Source organism: Periplaneta americana, chromosome 7 (genome assembly GCF_040183065.1).
Source record: "Periplaneta americana isolate PAMFEO1 chromosome 7, P.americana_PAMFEO1_priV1, whole genome shotgun sequence".
Classification (NCBI taxonomy): Eukaryota; Metazoa; Arthropoda; class Insecta; order Blattodea; family Blattidae; genus Periplaneta; species Periplaneta americana.
In genome coordinates, this window is record NC_091123.1 from 173,331,882 (window position 1) to 173,355,671 (window position 23,790).

A 23,790-nucleotide genomic window follows, 5' to 3' on the forward strand; every position below is an offset into this window, starting at 1 on the left:
AACCCAATCTGGTGTGTTATACATTGGAAACATTTTATGTCCTCACTTATTTCCAGCTCTCTTAAATAACATGTCAGTCCACCTAATAGAGTTTTTAAAAGACATATTTCGAGCCCCATCTGTTACTAAAGATATAAATAGCTTTACAATTAGATTCTTTTCTTCAAATACATTTTCTTTAATGCTTGGAATAACTCTTCTCCTGTTGTATTTCCTTATATTCTTATATGGAGAGATCCTTCGTAACTATGCGGATTAAAATGACCAATTCTGCTGTATCAATATTTGTGTTTTCACCTAAAGCGAGAGAATAGACTACAATTTGCTTCATCTTCGATTTTATTTCTGGTCTAGCTAGTGTTTTCAATGTCCATTATCTGCCTTTCTATTGTTCATGTGGGTCTCATACTGTTGAAAACTTCAGATTATTCGGGACAAATAATGTTAGAAACTTTATTCAAACATGTTCTAATGAATAATTTCGAGGGAAAAATTGTTCCGGAGCCGGGTATCGAACCCGGGACCTTTGGTTTAACGTACCAACACTCTACCACTGAGCTACTCGGGAACTCTAACCGACACCGATCCAATTTTTCCCTCTATATCCACAGACCTCAAAGTGGGCTGACAACCGTCAAGCAACCAACTTCGAGTGCTGTAGAGCGTTGGTACGTTAAACCAAAGGTCCCGGGTTCGATACCCGGCTCCGGAACAATTTTTCCCTCGAAATTATTCAAATCAATTTTACAGGGAGTTATACCTGAAATCTTGATTTGCATAATACACGTCACTAATCGTTAACAGAAAGCCACAATTTAAGTCACACGGAGTTAGTGTGCACTCGAAGTTGGTTACTTGACGGTTGTCAGCCCACTTTGAGGTCTGTGGATATAGAGGGAAAAATTGGATCGGTGTCAGTTAGAGTTCCCGGGTAGCTCAGTGGTAGACTGTTGGTACGTTAAACCAAAGGTCCCGGGTTCGATACCCGGCTCCAGAACAATTTTTCCCCCGAAATTATTCAAATCAACTTTACAGGGAGTTATACCTGAAATCTTGATTTGCATAATACACGTCACTGTTCGTTAACAGAAAGCCACAATTTAAGTCACACGGAGTTAGTGTGCACTCGAAGTTGGTTGCTTGACGGTTGTCAGCTCACTTTGAGGTCTGTGGATATAGAGGGAAAAATTGGATCGGTGTCGGTTAGAGTTCCCGAGTAGCTCAGTGGTAGAGCGTTGGTACGTTAAACCAAAGGTCCCGGGTTCGATACCCGGCTCCGGAACAATTTTTCCCTCGAAATTATTCAAATCAACTTTACAGGGAGTTATACCTGAAATCTTGATTTGCATGTTCTAATGAACTTTCCTTCACTACTGCACTTCAATGATTTTGCGATTTCCAAAGCAATAACATAACTGGCATGGAGTTTTCTTTCACTCATATCTTATTTTATTATATTTTAACACCGGAACTATTATTTGAAATTCATTTTTCAACTGTTGTAATTGCTTCACTCTGTCCAGCCCTACGAAAAGAAAATTATTACTTTTATCCTTATTTTCTACCATATACATTTCCGTTTACAATTAGATTAGATATGTCCAGCTTATCATCTATGATTTCGTGATAATCATTATGGCATGTGTCATAATGTTGTCCGATGTATGATTAATAAGTCCCTATTCGAATTTTAGAGCACAAGAAGTGTCACGCAATGAATTGGAAAAGCATCCAAAAGCTGTATATTTCACCAAGACACATTTTAATTAATCGAACTAGTTTCTTGGAATTACCAAATTCAATAAGAATATCATATAAAACTTCTCTCTTAACCAAGTCATATGCCTTTTTGAAATCCATGAATAACTGATGTTATCTGTATTACTTATGTTGTCTTTAATTTACCCCAGAACTCAAGAGAGAAAAAAGACAGTGTTGATATTTTAGTGTCTCCTTATACGAAGTGCAATGAAAGTTTTGCGATGCTGCAAAAAATTAGTTCCAGATTTTGAAGAGAATTAATATTTTCAACGTCCCTAACACTAAAGAGTTACTTTCGAGGCACATTTTATCAATATTGTCTGTTCACCGTTTACATACACTTCTATCTCCCAAAATACTACACAGAGTCCTTGTTCCTCTTCATAATGTTGTTACAACTTAATTTTTACATGAAGTACGCAGATAAGATAGATAAGTAGGAAACAGAATTTCAAATTGCGATAAAAACTGTCTATTATCAGGCAGTACATCTCACTTGATGATATGTGTCAGAGGAAGAACAATTGTTTGCATACGTCTCATATCTGATTAGTGAAATTATGTTACTAGTCAGCGATTTATGCAATGGAGGGGGGAACTGGCCATCAGTGACGTATTTCAGGTTGGCAGCGCCAAGGTACTATTTTTTGAGGCCGAGTGGCACCAGGGCACTTTTATGATTTTCATATTGTCGTCAAATTTTGCATTTTTAAAAAGTTAAATTTTGTTCATATGTAACCAATTTCACAGTGAAGCCTACTCTTCAGACCTAACAATCTTTTTATATTTGGTAGTAGAAAGTTGCTTTGCAATCAAGTGTTTCTGTTCAAACAGAATGACTCAATAGCTTTTGCTTCGAAATCCCAGAGCCAGGGCACTTTTTATTTCAAAAATATTTTATTTCACTGGCCACCCTACCCCATTATCTCCTGGGTTAGTTGTCTCATGAGTGATGCCTTGTTGGTGTCACTTGTGAGGTTTAAAACCTGTCTTCGGAGTGTCGGCAGTTGACTAAACAACAATAAAAACTGTAGTCTACTGTGAAGTTCGTCACTAATTCGAAAAAATTTTCTAACAGGAAGTCAAAAGGAGGATAGAAATGGCCAAGCAAGCTTTTAATAGAAAAAGAAGCATCTTCTGCGGACCTCTGGAAAAATAACTAAGGAAGAGACTAGTGAAGTGCTTTGTGTGGCATGTGGAATTGTATGAGGCAGAAACATGGACGTTGCGGCGAAGTGAAGAGAAGTGACTAGAAGAATTTGAAAGGTGGATATGGAGAAGAATGGAACATGTGAAATGGGCAGACAGAATGAGAAATGAAGCTTTGCTGGAAAGAGTGAGTGAAGAAAGAATGATGCTGAAACTGATCAGGAAGAGAAAGAAGAATTGGTTGGGTCACTGGCTGAGAAGAAACTGTCTGCTGAAGGATGCACTGGAAGGAATGGTGAACGGGAGAAGAGTTCGGGGCAGGAGAAGATATCAGATAATAGACGACATTAAGATATATGGATCATGCGGAGACAAAGAAGAAGGCAGAAAATAGGAAAGATTGGAGGTAATCACTTCAGCGGTATATGCGTCACTGATTTGGGTAACAACTTTTCTTTTTATTTCCCTGTAGGAACCTCTAGAAACTACAGACATCTTATGTATTTCACTAGGCTATTTAGAAAATAATAGACTACTGTTAGTACTTTGCGCAAGATTTATTAAATTTGAAATGTTATTAATTGTTCTTTTAGATGGACAAGAAAATTTTTGGTAGGGTGGGTGCCCTCCTTCGCCCACCCCCAGCATTGTCACTGTCCACGCTTTCCTCATACCATAAGCTCAGAGGCATTTTCTGTTACATCTACACCTCACACAGTTACTGGTACTGCGAAATCGGCCGTCGTCATTTCTATGGTACATTGAAACCTGTTCAAGACGGAAGTGACATGGTCCTAATTTTTTTTTCCGTTATGGACAGGTTTCCGTATTATCCAGGTAACATTAAAATGGAATATTTTATCATTCGTATACATGAAAAACAAAACGGCATGCTGCAAACTGCAAGAAGTACAAAATATTCTGTTTAACACTATTTACATTAAATCAGCTTTCTTTCACTTATTCCGTTGGTGAGATCAGTAAATCTCATTCAATTTAATATCTAACACTATACTATAATACTGTTCTGTATATCACTGCATATTATTAATTAATTGGATTAGGAGCCATACATTAGAAGCCTTGAATTATGGCTTATCTAATTTCTTTCCCAGTACAATGGCTTGCTTTGCAGAATAGGTCCAGAAATTGGCTTGTTCTTTGAAAGGTCATGAAGAACCCACTCCCACAACAGTTAATTTATTTCCACATGGACAGTTGCTTTCTGGTTCCTTTTATGTCACCAATATTGGCCACAAGCCACTCACTCATTATGATCTTTATCTTTAAAGTGTCACACCTGAGTTTTCCACACCTGTACTTCAGTATTATTTGACATACTTTTCGTTTCTAATTTTCCTTTAACTCGATAACTATATCAGCGTTAAGCATTGAAAATCTGTGAAGGGACTCATCTGTCTAGTCAACAGGGTAATAAAATGTATGACCGACAGGCCAACACACTCTCGTACCCTCTAAAATTTTGCAAAGAAAACTTGTTTTTATCTTAGTGACCTGCATATTTCGTATATTCCTTGAAATTGCACGCTGTTTCAAAATATAGTTACAAAATATAGTGTGTCCAAAGTATTATTTCGGTTTTGAACAGTAGCAGGCAGTTTCCGTTTCCGTGTTGGACAGTTTCCGTTTTATTCAGGAAAAAATACACATAATACATACGAATTTCACTGGGACCAATAAATTGTTCCGAAATAGACAGGATTCCGGATTATTCAGGTTCCGATTTGAACAGGTTTCACTGTAGTGACTTTAGTTTCTAAAACCTGCTTAGAAGGGAAATTTTTCATCAACAACTGAAGAATGAATACAACTTACCTGTATCACAAGAGATGTTTAAAGCATCCTCCTTCTGCTTCGATACATTTTTGACATCTCCGAAGATTATTCTGAAATACTCGACTAATTTCTTCTTGCAAAATGTTCAAAATTACCTGTCAGATATATTGTTCCACTTTTCACATGCCAGTAACTTAAAAGTATACAAACTCAGTGCAATATGCTATACGCCATTTCCAAACAATTAGAAAAAAAAATAGCTTACATTATATTTCGCACGAATGAGTAATCCATTCAATGTTATTAAACAATTTAGAAAAAACACAGTAACTTGCTCTACACTATGCACGAATGAATAATTCCTCCAGTGTTCTCAAACAATTAGAAAAAAAATAGTTCTACTACATTATGCACAAATGAATAATCCTCTCAGTAGCTCACAACTGACTGAGGTGAACTGCACGCATGCAACGCCCGACAAACGCCCTTGAATTTTGGCACGTATGACAGTAGTACTGTGGAAGGCAACATTTTTGTATGTCCCACGGCGTCAAACACAGAGGACTCTATACCTGATAACAGCCCTATTTGAAAAGGGGATTATTACTTTGCTTAATTCTCCGTTTCGGCAACAGTGTATTACAGACATTGTTCTGAGCATCTTAACCAGTGGTATTTCAATCACCGAGTCACTATTTTTGAGAATTTTTTTTTCCCATTCCAATAATTGAATTCATTGTGAATAGGGGGCGGATGTTGATGAAAAGTCATCTTATTTTTCACATTAGGACGATGCCTTTCTATGTTAATATCAACGTAAAAAAATAATTTATTATATTGCATTTTTTGACGCTTTTGAACAGATAATTTTTATATTTTTTCGGCATTTTTTGGTCATTTTTAATACTTTGAAGAACTTTTAGGTCATTTGGAATGCATTTTACTTTTTTCTTTACCGATAGATAGATCTGTTAAATCATTTTCTAAGCAAATAGGTCAGTAGTAATTACCTACTGAATAAGTGAATAACAGTGAAGTTTGAGTTTTATAGTTTGGAACAGACTCTAAAGTCCATCCCTCATTCCACTGAAGGCTTCACTTCACACAACGGAAGTAATATAAAATGCTTGACAACAGCTTAGTTTAAGTGAGGACTTTGACCGACCACCCCTGATTGAAACACATTGTAAACCCTCATTAAAATCTATAGTTTTCCCTTAAAACCTTCATTTTGTTGCATGTTCTTTTCCTTTATCTTAGCCAAATTCCAGGAAATTGCCTCCTCTCTCTGAGATTTGCAGGGCAGTCATTGAAATAAGGTAACTAATTTTTAAGAGGTTGTGGTGCGAGTATGGTTAATAATATTTAAATGTCATAGAGAATCATGGGCCTTAGCAAATGGTTCAGTAGGATAGTACCTATGGCGATTTTCGCATATGGGATAAAGTTACTAAATATGAGGCAGTTCAATATTTGACTTCAATCTTCCAGAGTCGGCCTGGGTAGCGCAGTCAGTATAATGCTGGCATTCTGTGCTCGAGGTTGTGGGTTCGATCCCGGCCCAGGTATGCTTAAATGCGACAGGTTCATGTCAGTAGATTTACTGGCATGTAAAAGAATTTCTGCGGGACAAAATTCCGGCACAACAACACTGATATAACCTCGGCAGTTGCGAGCGTTGTTAAATAAACCATAATTTAATTTTTTCAATTTTCCAGATATATATAACCCTAATAGAAAAACCTGAAGATATGATGACCTTGGCCAATTTCAACTTGATGTCACAAATGGCTTCAAAATAAAAGTATCTGCCGAACAGAAGCACTAATGTAAAATCTCTAGTCCTTTAGGGTTACCTATATGCAACAGTTTTCCAGGCAAAGGTTTATGCTATCCTAATCTCTGCCATGTAAAACGTAAGATTATACAACGACACGAATGTCTACCAGGGGCGATTTCTCGGGCATGCTATGCTTGCTGTGCAAGCCCAATATTTTCGTAGAATGTGTATTTCTCAAAATGGGATTACGTACATTAAAATTTATTTTGATTTTTGGAACATTGTATAGGCATAATACCATCCGCAGGTTGCACACCGCAAGTATCGCAATGCTTGCTCGTTTCTCGGAGCTACAGGAAAGACGTAGAAATAGCGAGAATATGATGCGCACGCAAGTGCCTTCCTCCTTGGTTCGTCCTAGGCGCACACGCTTCTGTTATGTGCTGTTTGAAGCTCTGGTCCGAGAGCTACACCAACGACTATTTAACGTTACACAGACCAGTATTGGCAACGGGAATGTGCTGTGATTTGCGAGTACAATGTAAATTGTATGAGCGGAATGCATATGTTAGCTGCTGCATGTATTATTAATTCTTAAACATTAATTTGAAGTATTGCAATGAGTTCGGAATTGTGTGTTATTGAAACATTATTATTAAATCCATTTTCCCGAAGGACTATTCAAGAGAAGACAGACATTATAGAGAATATGTGCGCTCGTTCAGTGCAGCTCAGTACAACAATGTGCATTGGTTGGCAGGGTCGAAAAAACTAAATAAACTGTTTTGTTGGCCATGTTTGTTATATTATATCGAACTTCTACATCTGATAAGCGAATATGATCCATGACTCATAATGATTTCATAATTATAAAATAAATTATTTATGTGGGTCTGATTATTTTTATTAATCATGAATTATTAAGTCTACTGAGCCAAGCCCTGTCAATCAGGAGGCCCTTGCCCTTACGGGATCTAGCAGGCTAAATTTATTTTAAATTTATTTATTTATTTATATCCTTCCATCTTCCCCTATGAATAAAAGAGCAAGCCTAACTTTCGTGACTAGCATTCGCCCCTGATGTCTACATTTTCTCAGATAGTCAGTCTATCCTAGGTCCTTAAAAATAATTTAGGATCACCTTCAAACCAGTGAATGAAGTCCATCTTGTATGTTACAGGAAATAAGACACTGATGCACTGGTTACAAGAAGGATTTAAATTGTTTCTATTGGATTAAAACGCTTATGCCGGCCTTTGTAAGTGCTGGGCTTTCAGCACTTAAATATGATACTTATAAGAATTTCCGAAAGGTATGGAGTGAAGAACCAGCCATAAGACAGGTCAAATTTCTCATTGTCCAAGGCGAATTCTCCGTCTCATATCACCATATTATTTCGTTATCACCAATTCTACCGACACTAGACAACTAGGCCATTGTTACAGCACCATTAAACAAAAAAATTTGAAGGGCAATTTCAAACCCTACTATTGGTCTCAGAAGTAACGAAGTCCTTTTCTTATGATACCGTACTCACCCCGTGTTTCTAGAGGATTGCTGGTAGACGGGCCTAGAAACTTCTTTCTGAAAAACTCACCCAGTCCCCATGCCACACCATCACCAGAGTTCCCTGGACTGCTTGAACTGTCATCCTAGGAAGAAAACTTAGTGCAGTATTTCAATCACAGTACTGTAATCAAATGGATATAGCCTAGGTAATATTTAAAAAACTTACCGATTTTTTCCTAGGTGGTGAGGCAGAAGGCATAGTAGCCACCTGAGGTTTATTCCACAGCTTAACAGGAAGTGGAGGCGCTCCATTCTGTTCAGAGGTTTGCTTTACTGGCTGCAAATAGTATTCCGTTGTTGCCTCGCCAGATAACAAAATTACAGCCTTATCCTATAATCAGAACAATTCCATGACATTTCGTCACAATAATGCGATAATTCATCTGATTATAAATACAACAAAATCAGTGCTGTAGTCGCAAAATGTCAGATGATGTATCCCATCAATTTTTTAATGGTAACCATCAATTGGTATTCAGCAGTGGCATCAACTTATATGGGCTCATGGGGCCCGAGCCTACCCAATAATTTGTCGTGTTATTACTATTATCATTATTATATATTACATTTATTTATTTTAACTTATAACTCAAGTGTTTGAGTCCACCCAATGTTTTCCAAAAGTTGGCACCACTGGTATTCAGCATAAACTTAAATTGTCTTTACTCATAAATAAAAGTAGTAATAATAATAATAATAATAATAATAATAATAATAATCATCATCATCATCATCATCATCATCATCATCATCCTTGCATGTATTGGGCCTAGTGGCCCATTACGGTCTCTTGCCAACGCTTGAACGGTCTGCCCAAGGATCTCTTGCCCACAGGATGGTAATTAAAAATTTGGCGTGGAATTCTACAACGAGGCATTCTGATGACATGTGATCTCCAGTTTTGTCTGTATTTCTGTAGGTATTCCGTAATTGGTTCAATCTGCAGTTCTTTCATAATGTCAAAATTTGTAATGTGATCCATTCTCGTGTATCCCGCTGTATGACACATAAATCTCATTTCTGCCACCGTTAATCTTTGTGAATCAATATTACGAATCGTCCAAGCTTCACTACCAAAACAGAGTATAGGTCTGGCCAATGTTTTATAAATTCTGGTGCGCGTGTGTTTTTGTACTAAGGTTGGTTTGAATATCTGATTAATTATCCCCATTGCTCTGTTGAATTTAATAATTTTCTCATTCAAATCCTTTTCTTCTTCATATGAAATTTGGTAACCGAGATAACTAAAATTTTTGACTTGTTCGATGATCTTATTATTGATGCATATTTTGCTACGGACTGGTTCCTTTCCTAAAAAAGTCATCACTTTAGATTTGTCAGTTGAAATTTCCATATTGAAATAATAATAATAATAATAATAATAATAATAATAATAATAATAATAATAATAATAATAATTAGGTTTTCCTGGCTTTCTGAAATTCGAAATAGTGAACAAATTAATATTCCATACCACTACTGTAAATTACATAAAACTAGTACCAATTTTTCTGTCGTGGGAATGAAATTATATAATAAGCTTCCCAGTCAATATTATAAGTTACCAACCAATAGTTTCAAAGCTAGATTTTATAACTGGCTTTTAATTAATCCTTTCTACTCTGTAGATGAGTTTCTTAACATAAATTCATACGAAATTGCTTTTTAATAAATAAAGTTATTTACATTTAGTTACAAATATTACATTAAGAGTGAAGTGTTTTAATTAATTTTAGAGTTTCAAAATGTTTTGTGTTTTCATTCTGATTAAACTTTACTGTTTTCAATTACATGTGTATTTTCAAATGTATGTTTTTTTCCCTTCCGTATTTGTGACGAAGCCTATCACTGTATGTTTAATGGCTTGCTAAATTGAATTGAATTTAGTTATCAGTTCACACAATTCCTGGACATAAAGCTTGTTTACTCTTGTTGCAAAAACAGTTTTAGAAGTAGAAACATAAGTGTGGGTTATCACTGTCTTGCCCGAAGGGGCTGAATTATGTTGTTTTCTGCAATTAAACCAAATACTTTTACCCTCTAAATTAAAAATCATAGAATCTATTTAAAAAATGAGACATGAATTGAACATTTCCTATTACAATGTAGATAATTAAATTTAGGCAATTGTGTTACTATGTAAGAAATAGTCCTTTACCTCACAATATTATTTTAAATTTGTCGAAAGAATGAACAAGAGTAAACTCACTTTCAAAACGCGGAATTTTGGAGAACAAAGAAGAAGGCATATACTAAACAGAGACAAAATAAAAGTTATATCATCGTACTGCCTGGTCATGGTTTTGGAAAAAATTCATATTAAAATGATCTTTTCATTCATAACATTACTATAACGAAACCTTAACTGACTGTGCCTACTATACTAACCTTATTACTATACTACTAGTATTTCCTACATTTCATATTGACTAGCAACTGGCTTTACCAGAATCCATACAAATTAGTGCTCTTTTGTGGAAGTACAAAGTCGACTGTAACAGGGATCTGCTGTATGCTGTGCATCTTTATTATAAAAAAATACTGAAAACAATGAAAACAGATACTGATGCTAAGAGCATTATATTTCGAAAAATAAATACCAGTAACACAAATCATAAGTTGCAGAACATTTTTATCTTAATTTTTTGACAAAGAATTACGCCAAAATAGCAAATGTAATTATGTACTACCTAAACAATAAACGTCTTGGAAATGCATTACATATGAACTGCATCATTTTTAACGGGTTCTCTCTTCTATCTTCCTTTCCCTTTAGCAATTCTAAAATGTACTCCCACAATAATTATGCTAGTTCATGATTAATTTTATTACTTCTACTACTGCCAGTATACAGATAACTTACCTGTTCATTGATGGATTCGTATTCGTCACATTCGAAACCATCATTCACATTCCCTTGTAAAACATGTTCTTCGTTTGACGGCTTCTTCGGAAGCACTGGAGGATAAGGTGATGGGAGTTGCCCAGACTCGGAGATGATCGTGCTCTGAGATGGCTGAACTGCAGGTGGCATCTGATTACCTTGTTTTCGTTGCTCTAGAGTTTTCTTTAACTTCATGGCTAGAGTCTCATTGTCCAGACTCTCGTAATCTTCCTCATCAAACTGAAAGAGAATTTCCATAAGATAAATCATTTCATTTCACAATTATTGTTCCAGTAGTATTTAATCAATGTCCCTCTTTCACAATAAATACAGTACCGATAGTAACACTTTTCGGGTGGAATCAGTAGGACATCATTCCAGAACATTTTTCTCTGGTATTTTTGTGATGATACTTGATTACTGGGTTGCCATACATCCCGGATTTTCGGGTCTATATCAGAATCGAGACTCGCAGAATTTTCACACGTTTTAAATATTTACTACACCATCTAATTCAAGGAATTATAATCAAATAATCAGTATTATATTTTGAGTCAAACACTTATCATATTATAAGATGGCAGAAAATTAAATTCTGTTACATCAAAGTACAGTTGTAACAGTGCAGTTGATGTAACAGAATTTAATTTTCTGCCATCTTATAATATGATAAGTGTTTGACTGAAAATATAATACTGATTATTATTTGATTACAATTTCACAAAACTTATCTGAATCAACATGACCTTTAAATTTAATTCAAGGAAGTTAAGGGTTTAGGTATAGAAAAACTCGTTGTTCTAAAATGAATAACATGTGCAAGATAGCTGTTTGCCTGATCATCTATTACTGCACAAATAACTGCATTCTTACCTGCAAAACAGGAAAGTGAATTTCTCGCAGGTAGAGAAAAATCTCAACAATGAATCTGCCTTTATTATCACTTTGGCTAGATGGAAATGGACACGGACACTCATCCCATTTTTATTTTTAAATCAGTTATTGTAGACTGGTGTAGAGAAAGTTAATTTGAAAATGCAAATAACTTGAAACTCGAATATTAATACATTAATAAGTAAAAGACTGGGACATAATATTAAAAATGAACGTAATACTGTTGATGCTACAATGTTTTAGTGCTACAGTGTTACAAGTGAGATGAATAAGGTTAAATAAATACACAGCAAAACCTTATCTTATGAGCACCGATCATTATCATAGCAAATAGGCCACGGAAACCAGATATCTGCAGTAGCCAAGTTTATAAGGATAGACGTAAAACGTATAACAGGAAATTTAATATATCCATCTATGAAAAATGGCAATGGATGTGCGGGTGCTGGTATCACTAGAGAATTAATTTTGCTGTCTACTGAGAAGAAACTAGTACATAACATTTCAGAATTTGTCGCAGCTAAAAATAGTAGATTGGAATTTATACACAAGAAGTGAAGTACCAAGTAAGCCCTTTTTATGACATAATTTATATTCAAATTTTGTGTGCCCCACCTCTTTTAAAACTCATGAGCCCCTACTGTTATTATGAGAAGTGAAGAAAATTATGCATTCTAGGTATTGACTGATATATGTATTATTGAAGAATTTGTAAGTTCATTATTTTCAGTACCGGTAACACAGTAAAGAAGTTATAATTAATAAGTGATTATACAAGTGTTAAAAGGGTGTACCAAACAATGAAGAATTGTATTATATTAGCAACAAACCTCGTTCGGATTGTCTTCTAGGTCGAGATTGTTGACGAGTGTCTTCACATGTCCATAGCAATTGTCCTCCCTGTAAGAATATAGGTGAAGTATATTAAAATATTATCAAGCATAAATTACACCATAATTATAGTTCCAATATTGATTTCATATAAATGTATAATACCGCATACTATAACAGCACTAGATAGGGTGACCAGATTTCCAAAATGAAAAAAAACCGGATAGGCTACTTATTAAAATTGACATGAATCATCATTTTATCTAAACGTTCATTATTACTTGTGTTTATATAATGTCAGTGAGCAATAAGGTCCAGTTTTTATTTTTATTTTAAAGTAATAAATACCGGTACTACACTGTTTACAATAACTAGGCTATAATAATAATTATGCAAGTACATAACAGAGTAACATGGATACTTGGCTTAAGTCGTTGCCAGTGAGGGAAGTGGCAAAAAACCAGAGGCGGTATGATACCCCAAGATTTTCCCCTGGCATACCTCGACATAGTATGTCGATCACATAACCAATGCTAACCATACATACAATAACATAAATATGGAAATGGAAATCCTACACACACAACCCAAGAACCAAAAACTCAACACACTAGAACAATACGAAATATACAAACACACTAAAACACACCCCGATCAAATTCTCAACACACAGATCAATTTCAGTACACACACACTATTTGACTCCACTCTTCAACACCTTTCAACAATCAAACACACCCACATAACAGGCAGAGAAGTTCGAGATGACGCCGTGATCTAGTAGGCTCTGAGGATGGTGCATGAAGTGCTGAAACAGCTGTAAGCCGTGACAAATCTTACATAATTAACACGAGTAAGTCCACTAGTTAATCAATTAATTAAATTCAAGTGTTAAAAGTAGTGTACGCAAGATTCATAATGGATTAAAAAGAGGCATACCCTCTCCCTTACAACATACACATACATTATGTATACAATAAATTGTTTCATGCAGTCAGTAATGCGAATCTTTGGAGTTTATGCAACACATTAAATTTCTTAACAAAATAATTTCAAGTTACTTCACTTATTTACTAGATTATTTTGCAATGTCCATTGAGACTTATCATTTAATTTGGAATATGTATTATATGACTTTCTCGTGTTAAATTCTATCGTACCTGGTTTACATGTTTCGACCTGATATTGGTCTTCTTCAGAACTTCTGATCTTCTTCGAAACATGTAAACCACGTACAATAGAATTTAACACGAGAAAGTCATATAATACATATTCTGAAGTGATACAGTGTTAAAAATAGTGTAATCAGGATGTATTATCATTTAAAATAATGTTAAAGCTTCAAAATGCCTTACTTAATTATTTATAAAAAAGGCAACAACATAAAAAATGACAGTCACTAAATTGACAATAATAGCCACCACAAGCTACAGACCACAGCCTTCTATACTTGAAATACTACCGCTGTAAGCCAAGGGTTGACTTATCAAATAAACGTATCTAAATCAGTGATCTCAACATTATAGAACTCAATGATCTAAATACACATTGAATACAGTTCCAGAAGGCTGAGGTTTAAATTTACGAAGCAAACAGGTACCGGTAGTAGGCCTACTCTTTGGTGTGAAGAAATGTATAAACGAATTTTTACGGATCACATTTTTTCAGTGACGGTATGTCATTTTTCACTAACGGTATGTTTTCTGGCCACAGAAACCAGTGGCGGTATTCCATACTGGCGCATGCTGTCTCACTTCCCTCACTAGTCATTCCAGACAATTTTTTTTATTGCAACTAGTCTGGATTAATTAAATTCATTACGGTGACACCTGATGGAAACAGTATAGAATTAATCAATGTTTTACGTGATCTATACTAATAATAAATCTGTAGCCGAAATTTTTCTGGTAATTTTCGATTTTCCAAAAATAATTGGTCCTAACATATATAATTAATCACCCTGAAACCGAAAATCGCTTTTTTGAAATATTTGTTTGTATGTCTGTCTGTCTGTCTGTCTGTATGTTTGTTACCTTTTCACGCGATAATGGCTGAACCGATTTCGATGAAAATTGGAATATAAATTAAGTTCGTTGTAACTTAGATTATAGGCTATATGGCATTCAAAATACGTTATTTAAAAGGGGGGTTATAAGGGGGCCTGAATTAAATATATCGAAATATCTCGCTTATTATTGACTTTTGTGAAATATGTTACATAACAAAAGTTTCTTTAAAATGATTTCTGATAAGTTTTATTCTCTGAAAAATTTTGATAGGACTGATATTTAATGAGATAAATGAGTTTTAAAATTAAAATAACTGCCATCTAAGGTGGTGTATTGAAATAAAAAACAAATGTCTTCGTCTATAAGGGGACTTGGACACAACAATCGAAAGCTATGGAAGATAGCCTACAGACAATGCTTCTGTGTTCGTATGAAGTAATATCGGAAGCTAAATTAACCGATTTGTATAATGAATTATTATTTCATCATTGGAAAGTGTAGTTTCTCTGGATGGACATAATGCTATAATGTTATTACAGTAACTTGTGAGTGAATTGAGGACAGGTGAGATTAAAATAGCTTCTTATGCACAGAAAACTTAATAGGTTATTCTGTATATTCATTTCCTGTATTTCTTATAATAATGTTTATGAACATATTCATTTTTATCTCAGAGAATTAACGAACAACGAGAGTGTATTGATTTAGTATGCAGTAATAGTACGTTAGCTTAGCAATCCATTATTTTATAATTCAAATTTTAACTATGCTCAATTGAATCGTGTTAAAATACATAAAATACATATGCAATAAATGCAATGCAAAAAAATTGGGTAATGAGCCAAGCAGATTATGTTGTGCTATTGTAAAAGTTGTTCCTCCTGAGATTCAAGAGCTCCCACAACAAATTAAAAACTTTCTAATTCGAATACATCCGTTATCAACACACATTTTCATAATATAATATAATATAAACATAATAATAAATCTGTAGCCAAATTGTTTCTGTTAATTTTCGCTTTTCCAAAAATAATTGGTAATAACAATTAAGAAACATGTTAAAGGAATTGTCATTGCACCAAATGAGTGGTCTCTGGATCAAAATGATCCCATTTTAATATTTTAAATACAATTTAAATTAAGTAACATATTAAACGATTTATCCTTCTATCAAATACGAATGTTGCCTGGATCAAATGTCCTATTTTAATTATGTAATTACTTTATATTTATTTCTAACGGGTGCAGCGGAGCGCACGGGTACGGCTAGTTATTAAATAAAATAATAGAAAAAGGAACATTTTAACAATAATTTAGGGAAATGGGATGCTATTTTTATAAAACGGGACATTTGGCATCCCAAGCATACTTTTTTCTCGAGACAGGGGACAAAAGGCTGAAAAAAGGGACAATCCTGTTAAAAATGGGACGTCTAGTCACCCTATGCTAAATACTATGAAAATTACGTTAATCAATATAAAAGCATATAGAAGCTGAAAGTTAAGGTCTACACAAAAGTGTGTTTGTTCAGAAGAATCTCAGTCAAGCTGCTAACTCGAAGTCTGCTGAATAAAAAGTAAGTAAACTCAATATTAGTGCTCATACGGGTTATGTGGCATTTGAACATGGTCCACATAATGGCTGGAAGCAAACTGTCTGCCAGTCATGGCCTCGATTCTCCCGCGAAATTTAATTGCATGCTGAAGTAGGATTTATATTCACTTCAGGGGTTACATGCACCTTCGAAAGTAAAAAGTAAAATATTTATCATTTTTCTTATATTAATTTAATATGAAATTTTAGCTTATCTGTGTAAGATATTTTAAGATATCTATAAAATTGACAAAGTTATGCATTAAAATGTCCTGCCATGCACTGACATCAGCTCTACCTTCTTGTTCGTTTGCTCAAAACTGCAATTTTTTAACTTCAATTCATAATAACTTGGTCAATTGGCTAATTACTTTTATGAAAACAAGTACAAATTCAAGTAAGAACCTAATGTTACTATTTACAAATACATTGATATATTGAACTGTGAACTTCCTAACAAATTTCAAGTGATCGATAACAAAACTCAATGATAAATTATAGCTGACATTAAGTTTACTTACGGTAGTACTGGTGGTTTTGGAAGATTGCATGCTGGTGGTGATACGGACTGTATAGGCTTTGGAGGGAGTACTAGCGGTCGTGCTGGTATTGGTGGTTTTTCTATAAACTCCAGAGCTTCACTGTTGGCATATTCCACATCATCTTCCACAATTTCTGGAGGTTTAACAGTAACTGGACTAGTCTGTAATAACAATGAAATACAACACATCACTCTATTCCAATTTTTTTTTTAAATTTATTGAATATGCCCCAACGAGTATAACTCATATGTAGGGGCTATACAAGAAGACATACATATGTTATACAATGTAATTGAAAAGTCATGAAACTACAGTCTGTGAAAAACAGACAATAACACAAGAATTTATGAAAGAAAGAAAGCAAAATAAGAACAAACAGTAAGATAACATAAAGTTTTTGGGTAGAAAGAAGAAAAAGTTTGAAACCACGAAATAAATAAATCAACTGAGAATTAAAATAAATAATCTTCCCAAAAACGTATTTTTAAACAATTCTTAAAACACCGGCAATTTGGTAAAAGTCTATATTCTAAAGGAAGTTGGTTAAAAGTTGTTGTTAAAAAATGGGTAAGTCCTTTCGTTTCATAAGTTACGGATCTATGCTGAGAAAAATATATATTGTCTTTTGTCTTGTTAAATAAGTATGTATATCTTTATTAAACTGAAATGTAATATTACTATGTATTAAATTGTTAATAACTTTCTACATGAAAATAGCAGCACCTAATTTGATAATTGATTCAACTAGTAGAACGAAAGAAAATTGATATAGATATTTAACTGGAGTCAAACAATGAAAACCCAATCAAGCCTAAACATTTAACTGATGCAACTTTTTGTATTGTATTTCTTTCGGAATAATATAATAAAATAAGGGTTTAGTACAAATCGTATACACAGTTGTTTTCAAATTCAAAGAAAGCCTATTTGTGCTTAACCAGTTTTCAAGAGTAATAATGTATGTCTCAAACTTTTCAAATAGTTCTTCAATGGAGTCAGTAATATAAAATATACTAGTGTCATCTGCAAAAAGAGTGGCAGTCCCATGTAAATGAAGAAATTTTATGTCGTTGACATAAATTAGAAAGAGAAGAGGTCCCAAAATTGATCCTTGCGGCACACCACATGATAATAAGAGAGTATCACTTTCCAAGTTATTCACTGACAAGGGAAGGGTTTGGGCTCGAACATGAATTTCGTATCCAAAATTTGTATACAGGCTCATCTTTACATCTCTGTAAAGCTCCCAAAAGCATTCGTTTGTGTAATGTGTGGTTTGTCTGTTGCAGCACTGCACAAGTTGAGGGGTGGGGAGAGCACTGCACAAGTTAAGGGGATGGGACATCTTACCCGTAAGCCTAGTCTAGCCTAGCCTAGAAGCTAGTGCGAGTGGTAAAATGTCTAAAGCCCATTTAAGAACATTTTTCTCCAACGTTCTGTCTGAAAATATTGCAGCTAATCAAAAATGTACACTGTTGTGTGAGTCATTGAATGTGCACAAGGACACAACCTTAATAAATAAATTATTCCAAGGCTAAGACATGGAATGTATGATCATTCCACCTAAAAAACTAAATATATCCAGCCTCTGAATATCTATTTCCTTAGATAATACAAAATATATGCTCGGAGGATAACAGATTGCATAAGGACTCTTGCTGAGAATTCAGAACTTAACTTGGGAAATCGAGTGTTTATAATGAAAATTCACTCTCTTATTCATAACCAGTTGTCTGCTCCAGTATACCGTCCTATGCTTCAGTATTCCTGGCAGTCAGTTGGTTACGTGAATCCTGAGCAAGTCTCAGACTTCAAAAATGTAATTCAGGTGGCATTTGATTTTTCAGCACTGGAGTGTGGTTCAGAAGATTGTTCAGGTGTTGCTTCTGCGTGTTGTGCTTATTGCTCTGCTCCATGCTGTTTCATGCATTTTATAGAGAATCCTCATGTACATTTTTAAAGAAGTGTATTGACCAATACCAACCAAACGGAGAGTTACACAAATGAATGCTTTTACGGTCTTCATCACCATTGTGAGGTAAGCCTCTGTACAAATTTTTAACCAAAAATTCCTGTTCGAGCCGAAACCCTTTCCTTGTGAGACATATTGGTACCGTTCACTTAAATAACTCCGAAACCACTGTAAAACAACACCTCTAATGCCAACAGATTCCAGTTTACGCAACAAAATTTACAAATACCTTGCTGTTGTTCTTCATTCCGTTTTCTAAGCACTCATGCATCATCTTGGAGTAAGAGTATAACGTGCTGCACAAGCTGACATTCCGTTATTACTTCTTTGATTTATTCAACTCTATGGAAAGTGATGAAGTTCAGAGCACCAGTATATCTCTATTGTGAAAATAGTTGGTTTGGTTTGTAACCCCGGAAAGGTTACAATTTAATTCTCCTTAAATCTTAAAATGTTCCTTTCTCTCTTTCTCTCTCTCTCTCTTACAACCAATAAACTAGCATTAAACATTAATAAAACTAACATAATTCAATTTAAAGCCACTTCAAATTTAATCTCTGAAACATTGGACACAACTATCAACAATATACCTCTACTAGAAACATCAACAACCAAATTTCTTGGTTTGCATATTAATAATACAATAAATTGTAAAAATCATATCAAAGAAATAACCCCCAAACTTAGCTCAGCATGCTTCGCAATTAGGTCGTTACAACTATTTCTAAACAGCAGTATCTTAAAGACAATATATTTTGCATATTTTCATTCCATTATGTCCTACGGAATAAAATTTTGGGGAAATTCTGCAGATAGTAAAAATATATTCTTATTACAAAAAAGAGCCATTAGAATAATAGTTGGAGCAAAGGCTAGAGAATCATGTAGATTATTTAAAAAAAAAATCAGAGATTCTAACCTTAACAAATCAATACATATACTCTACAATAAATTTCCTCTTATGTAATAAAGAAAATTTTCCAACTAACTCAGCCATACATTTATAAATACCCGCAGAAGGAATGATTTTCATACGCCACCATCAAATTTATCATGCTTTCAAAGGGGAGTACGTTACATGGTGATAAAAATGTTCAATAGTCTTCCTGAAGACATTAAGAATCATAGCCAAAACCCTGCATTATTTAAGGTAAAACTAAAAAATTACTATATATCTCACACTTTCTATTCTGTAGATGAATTCTTGAAATTTCACAGTACTGTGTAAATATTATAATACTATTAAATAGTAAACATATTACATTGTATAAAATATTATTGTTATTAAGGTACTAATTCTGTACATATTTCATATTTGCATTTTATATGTATTGCATTTTATTGTTAAACGTAAGAATTGGACATGTTCTTTATTCTATGCTATAAAGCAAATGTAAGAATATTATGGAATGAATTAATCTACCTACCTGCCTACCTACCTACCTATCTATCTAAACATTCTTCTCAGTTTGACAAATAAGCTACACCTTGACTGTGAGTCACTTTTAGCAGAAATGTAACTAATGAATTGGTGATGGCTTATAAAACGGAACCCAGGGAGGAAACGGATTTAAGAAGTGTGACCTCTCAGAAGTTTATACCAGTATTCCTATTCTGAGAAAGCTGTCTTACTGTATTTCCCTGACAGTGTATGTTAATATAACTTCTCACAAATTGGCATACATGTCTTACCAAATCATCATCGAAGTCAGTATCCCAAGATACATTGTCACTCATGGGTGAGCCGTTCCTGATAGGACTTGCAGGTACTGCAGGTGGAATGTATGTATTCTGACTGGCACTACAAACATAAAACATACCGGTACATAAGTTAAGTCAAATTTTCGCTCACAATTGAAGAGGTGGATTCCAAAGTGTCCTAAATCATTTTTTTAAGATTCTAACTTGTTTTATTCACGTTTTAATTTATCCTTTTCAAGCCCATATCAGCGGGGCAGTTCAAAAGGGAAACAATTCAAAATTTAAAGTTTTTGAGAAAACTTCATTTCAGACCTCCATGTTATTGTGAAAAATCCAATTAACACACTCTAATTTGAAACTTATAGTAGGGTATATACACAGTCTAGTATATATAGTCACGAAGCTCAATACGTAGTAAATATGCATCCATAGATAGTTGCTAACCACTAGGATCGCTACTATCGCCTCATTACAGACAATGTGAAATAGTACCTGCACAGTCTATTGTTCCTAGTACCCTCATAAACTCAAGCTTCGTGACTGTATATACTAGATTGTGGTATATATAAACACCATTAACAAAATTTTCAGTACCGTAATTTCAATGACATATAGATTTTTCGTAAGGACAGGAAGCTTTAAAATACAAGTTTATTAAAACTTTAAATTTTAAGTTGTTTCCCTTTTGAACTGGCCTTTGTATATATAACTGTGTAAGTTTATCTATATATATAATTTGAACTGGTAATGGAAATTACGGGAAAACGGCTGAACGGATTTTAATAAATGACCCCTCATTTTGAAGCTTGGAACTCAAAGTTTTTCAGAAAAATAGTAGTTTTCAGTGAAATGTCAATTTTTCAACATAATGTTCCTATTTTTCAAAATCCAACAGTCGTCAGTTTTGAGAAATAGCTAATTGCATTTCACAATAAAACAAAACACACACTACAGTAAACAATATTACACGAAGGCCATGATCTGCAAGAATGCTGACATATTTAGAGCTCAAATTAAATTGGTTATTAAAAACTTAACTTACTAAAAATAATTTACAGGTTTGATTCTGTGGTGTGTAATTTTCTGGGTACAGCTGTGTATTGTATATTAAAAACTACAAAACTTGAGGTGGTTTGATGACATTATTACTATTAGAAATGAAATATTATTGTAGTTAATGCCATGATGTGACTATTTTTCATTAATTATACATATTAATGCCATATTGATGATATGAAAGTGAAACGTTTTGGGGTTATATAAGTAGATGTAGAGAATAACTTAAATTAGATTTTGATTTCTATATTTTACTGAGTGGCGGCTACATAGTATATGTTACTGAAAGCTATGAAACTTACGTAAGATAATAATATTATTAAAAATCAAATGTTTTTATAGTTATTAATCAAGTGGGGTTGGGTCTTTTTCATATATTTAATGGCGTTGTGGTGTAGATATTTATATGCGTGGTTCTCTTCAGTATTGGCTCGAGAGAGATTATCTTTCATTATTATGGAAGCAAATAACTTTCAGAATGTCTGGTATTCTTCATTGAAAATAAATCTGAAAATTGTTTATTTGAAAGTCTAATGAACTTAGTTTGCAGCATTTTCTGCACAAGCCACTAGTTTAAAGATTCTCCCAAGTTTTGACTTAGATCCGTTAAAAAAAAAATAGGCATATACAGGCACAAAGAGCGTCAAATATTTTTTATCAGTTTTTGTCATTTTGACTTTAGGCTAGTCTGGAATCCACCGCTTCAATTTGATATCTACAAAATATATAATTATTTATAGGCTATCACTGTTTCATAACTTATACGACATAATATTTTTCGCGAAAGCTATTCAATTTTCGTAGATGATACTAACGTACTATATCTACTAAAATGATTCCTATGACTGCTATCACTAATTTTTTTTTGCATATATATGCAACCGAAACCATAAAGTCAACTACAGTAATGGTACTAGCATCAATACAAAGCATTATACTCACGTGACAACTTCAGTCTGCACATATTTCTCAGGATTGGTAATAACATCCTGCACAAATCGCGCCAATTTTCTGTAATGATTAACATGAATTGTTCTTGAAAAGTGTTATACTATATATATAAGTATCATTAGAAGTGATTCATTACCTACTTAATAATTAAAAACATAAAATTACTTAGTCACACGTTAAAAAGTGTTAAAATTTTAAAAAAAAGGTGTATAGGCCTACCTTCGACTTAATAATTCATTCCTACTGGACAATAGTAAAAAATTCTTCTCATCTTTTACATGTTTGGAACAGTGGTGAAGCTAAGATGTGAATACTGGATAAGCTGAAAAAATCTTTTTACTTTATACTTTTTATACAGCAGATGTTTCTCGGTTTTTCTATCAAAATTTTTTGTAACACAGACCCCGTACCATTCATTTTCACCGCTAAACAGAATACAGGCATAACAATGTAACTTATTTGTCTCAAAGAACCCTGTCAGCCAAGGATATTTCTTATATAAGTACTATGGAAATTGAAAATTTCTATTTTGTCTTCTTCCATCCACTATTTTAATATGTAAATGTGGTATCGATCTCCTATTTTTGTAAGACATTTTGTTTCACATGTTCAACTTAAAAATTTTTTCTCTTTTAATTCTACAAATAATGACCTCAATGTTCTCTCAGTATGAGTCATTTTACACAAAACATCTAACACACACACGCATGCACTTTTAACAACTCAGCGCATTCATAGAAGACTAATAAAGCGCGACATATTATTGTCACAGAAGGCTAGCCTTGTTCCGTACAGAGATACCCTCTCAAGCTTACGAGTCAAGGTCGTAGCCATGCCTTTAGAGGCTTTCTGCTACAAGCCTCGCACTGAATTCTACATACTGGAATGGCTGCCAACAGTCAAGTTAATAAAATATATGGATACATGTCATCATTATTACGAACTGGTCACCTAGTAGCACTTTATCACCTTAATTACATTCGTTCCGCAGTAGTGCATAAGGTTGCGAGAATGTATCTTCAATCCCCAGTATCTACATGCAGTGCTGTTGAAGTATTGATATTGCAGAAGATTACATGATTTCTTTTTTAAAATATTTAATTACTGTTCTGCTGCTTGGCAACAAACATCTGAATAAACTCTGCCTCCCCCTCTTACATTTACATATTAACAACTCGACCAAAAGCTCTTATTGACGCAGTGGCGTATACTGGTTAAAGGGTTTGGGCTACCGCTGACCCTATTATTACACAAAATATATCTAACAATTACTTTAATTTTAATTACTATGGTAAAACTAA

At 34.0% G+C, this 23,790-nt stretch overlaps 1 protein-coding gene across 6 annotated transcripts in view; it reads right to left on the reverse strand.

The window, feature by feature from the left end:
* LOC138703745 (B-cell linker protein) overlaps window positions 1-23,790 on the reverse strand; it is an 86,756-nt gene that overhangs the window by 39,175 nt on the left and 23,791 nt on the right. For 5 of the 6 annotated variants that reach the window (XR_011333255.1, XM_069831880.1, XM_069831879.1 and 2 more), the window contains 7 exons: window positions 22,481-22,549; window positions 20,474-20,582; window positions 16,789-16,970; window positions 12,665-12,734; window positions 10,920-11,180; window positions 8,223-8,387; window positions 8,025-8,139 (listed from right to left, as the gene is read on the reverse strand). Coding sequence is in view for 5 of the 6 variants with exons in the window: in XM_069831880.1 (XP_069687981.1) it covers window positions 8,025-8,139; window positions 8,223-8,387; window positions 10,920-11,180; window positions 12,665-12,734; window positions 16,789-16,970; window positions 20,474-20,582; window positions 22,481-22,549 (971 nt within the window). In the remaining variant the exon portion in view is untranslated. The remainder of the gene's footprint in view (window positions 1-8,024; window positions 8,140-8,222; window positions 8,388-10,919; window positions 11,181-12,664; window positions 12,735-16,788; window positions 16,971-20,473; window positions 20,583-22,480; window positions 22,550-23,790) is intronic. The other variant, XM_069831881.1, reaches the window with a different exon arrangement.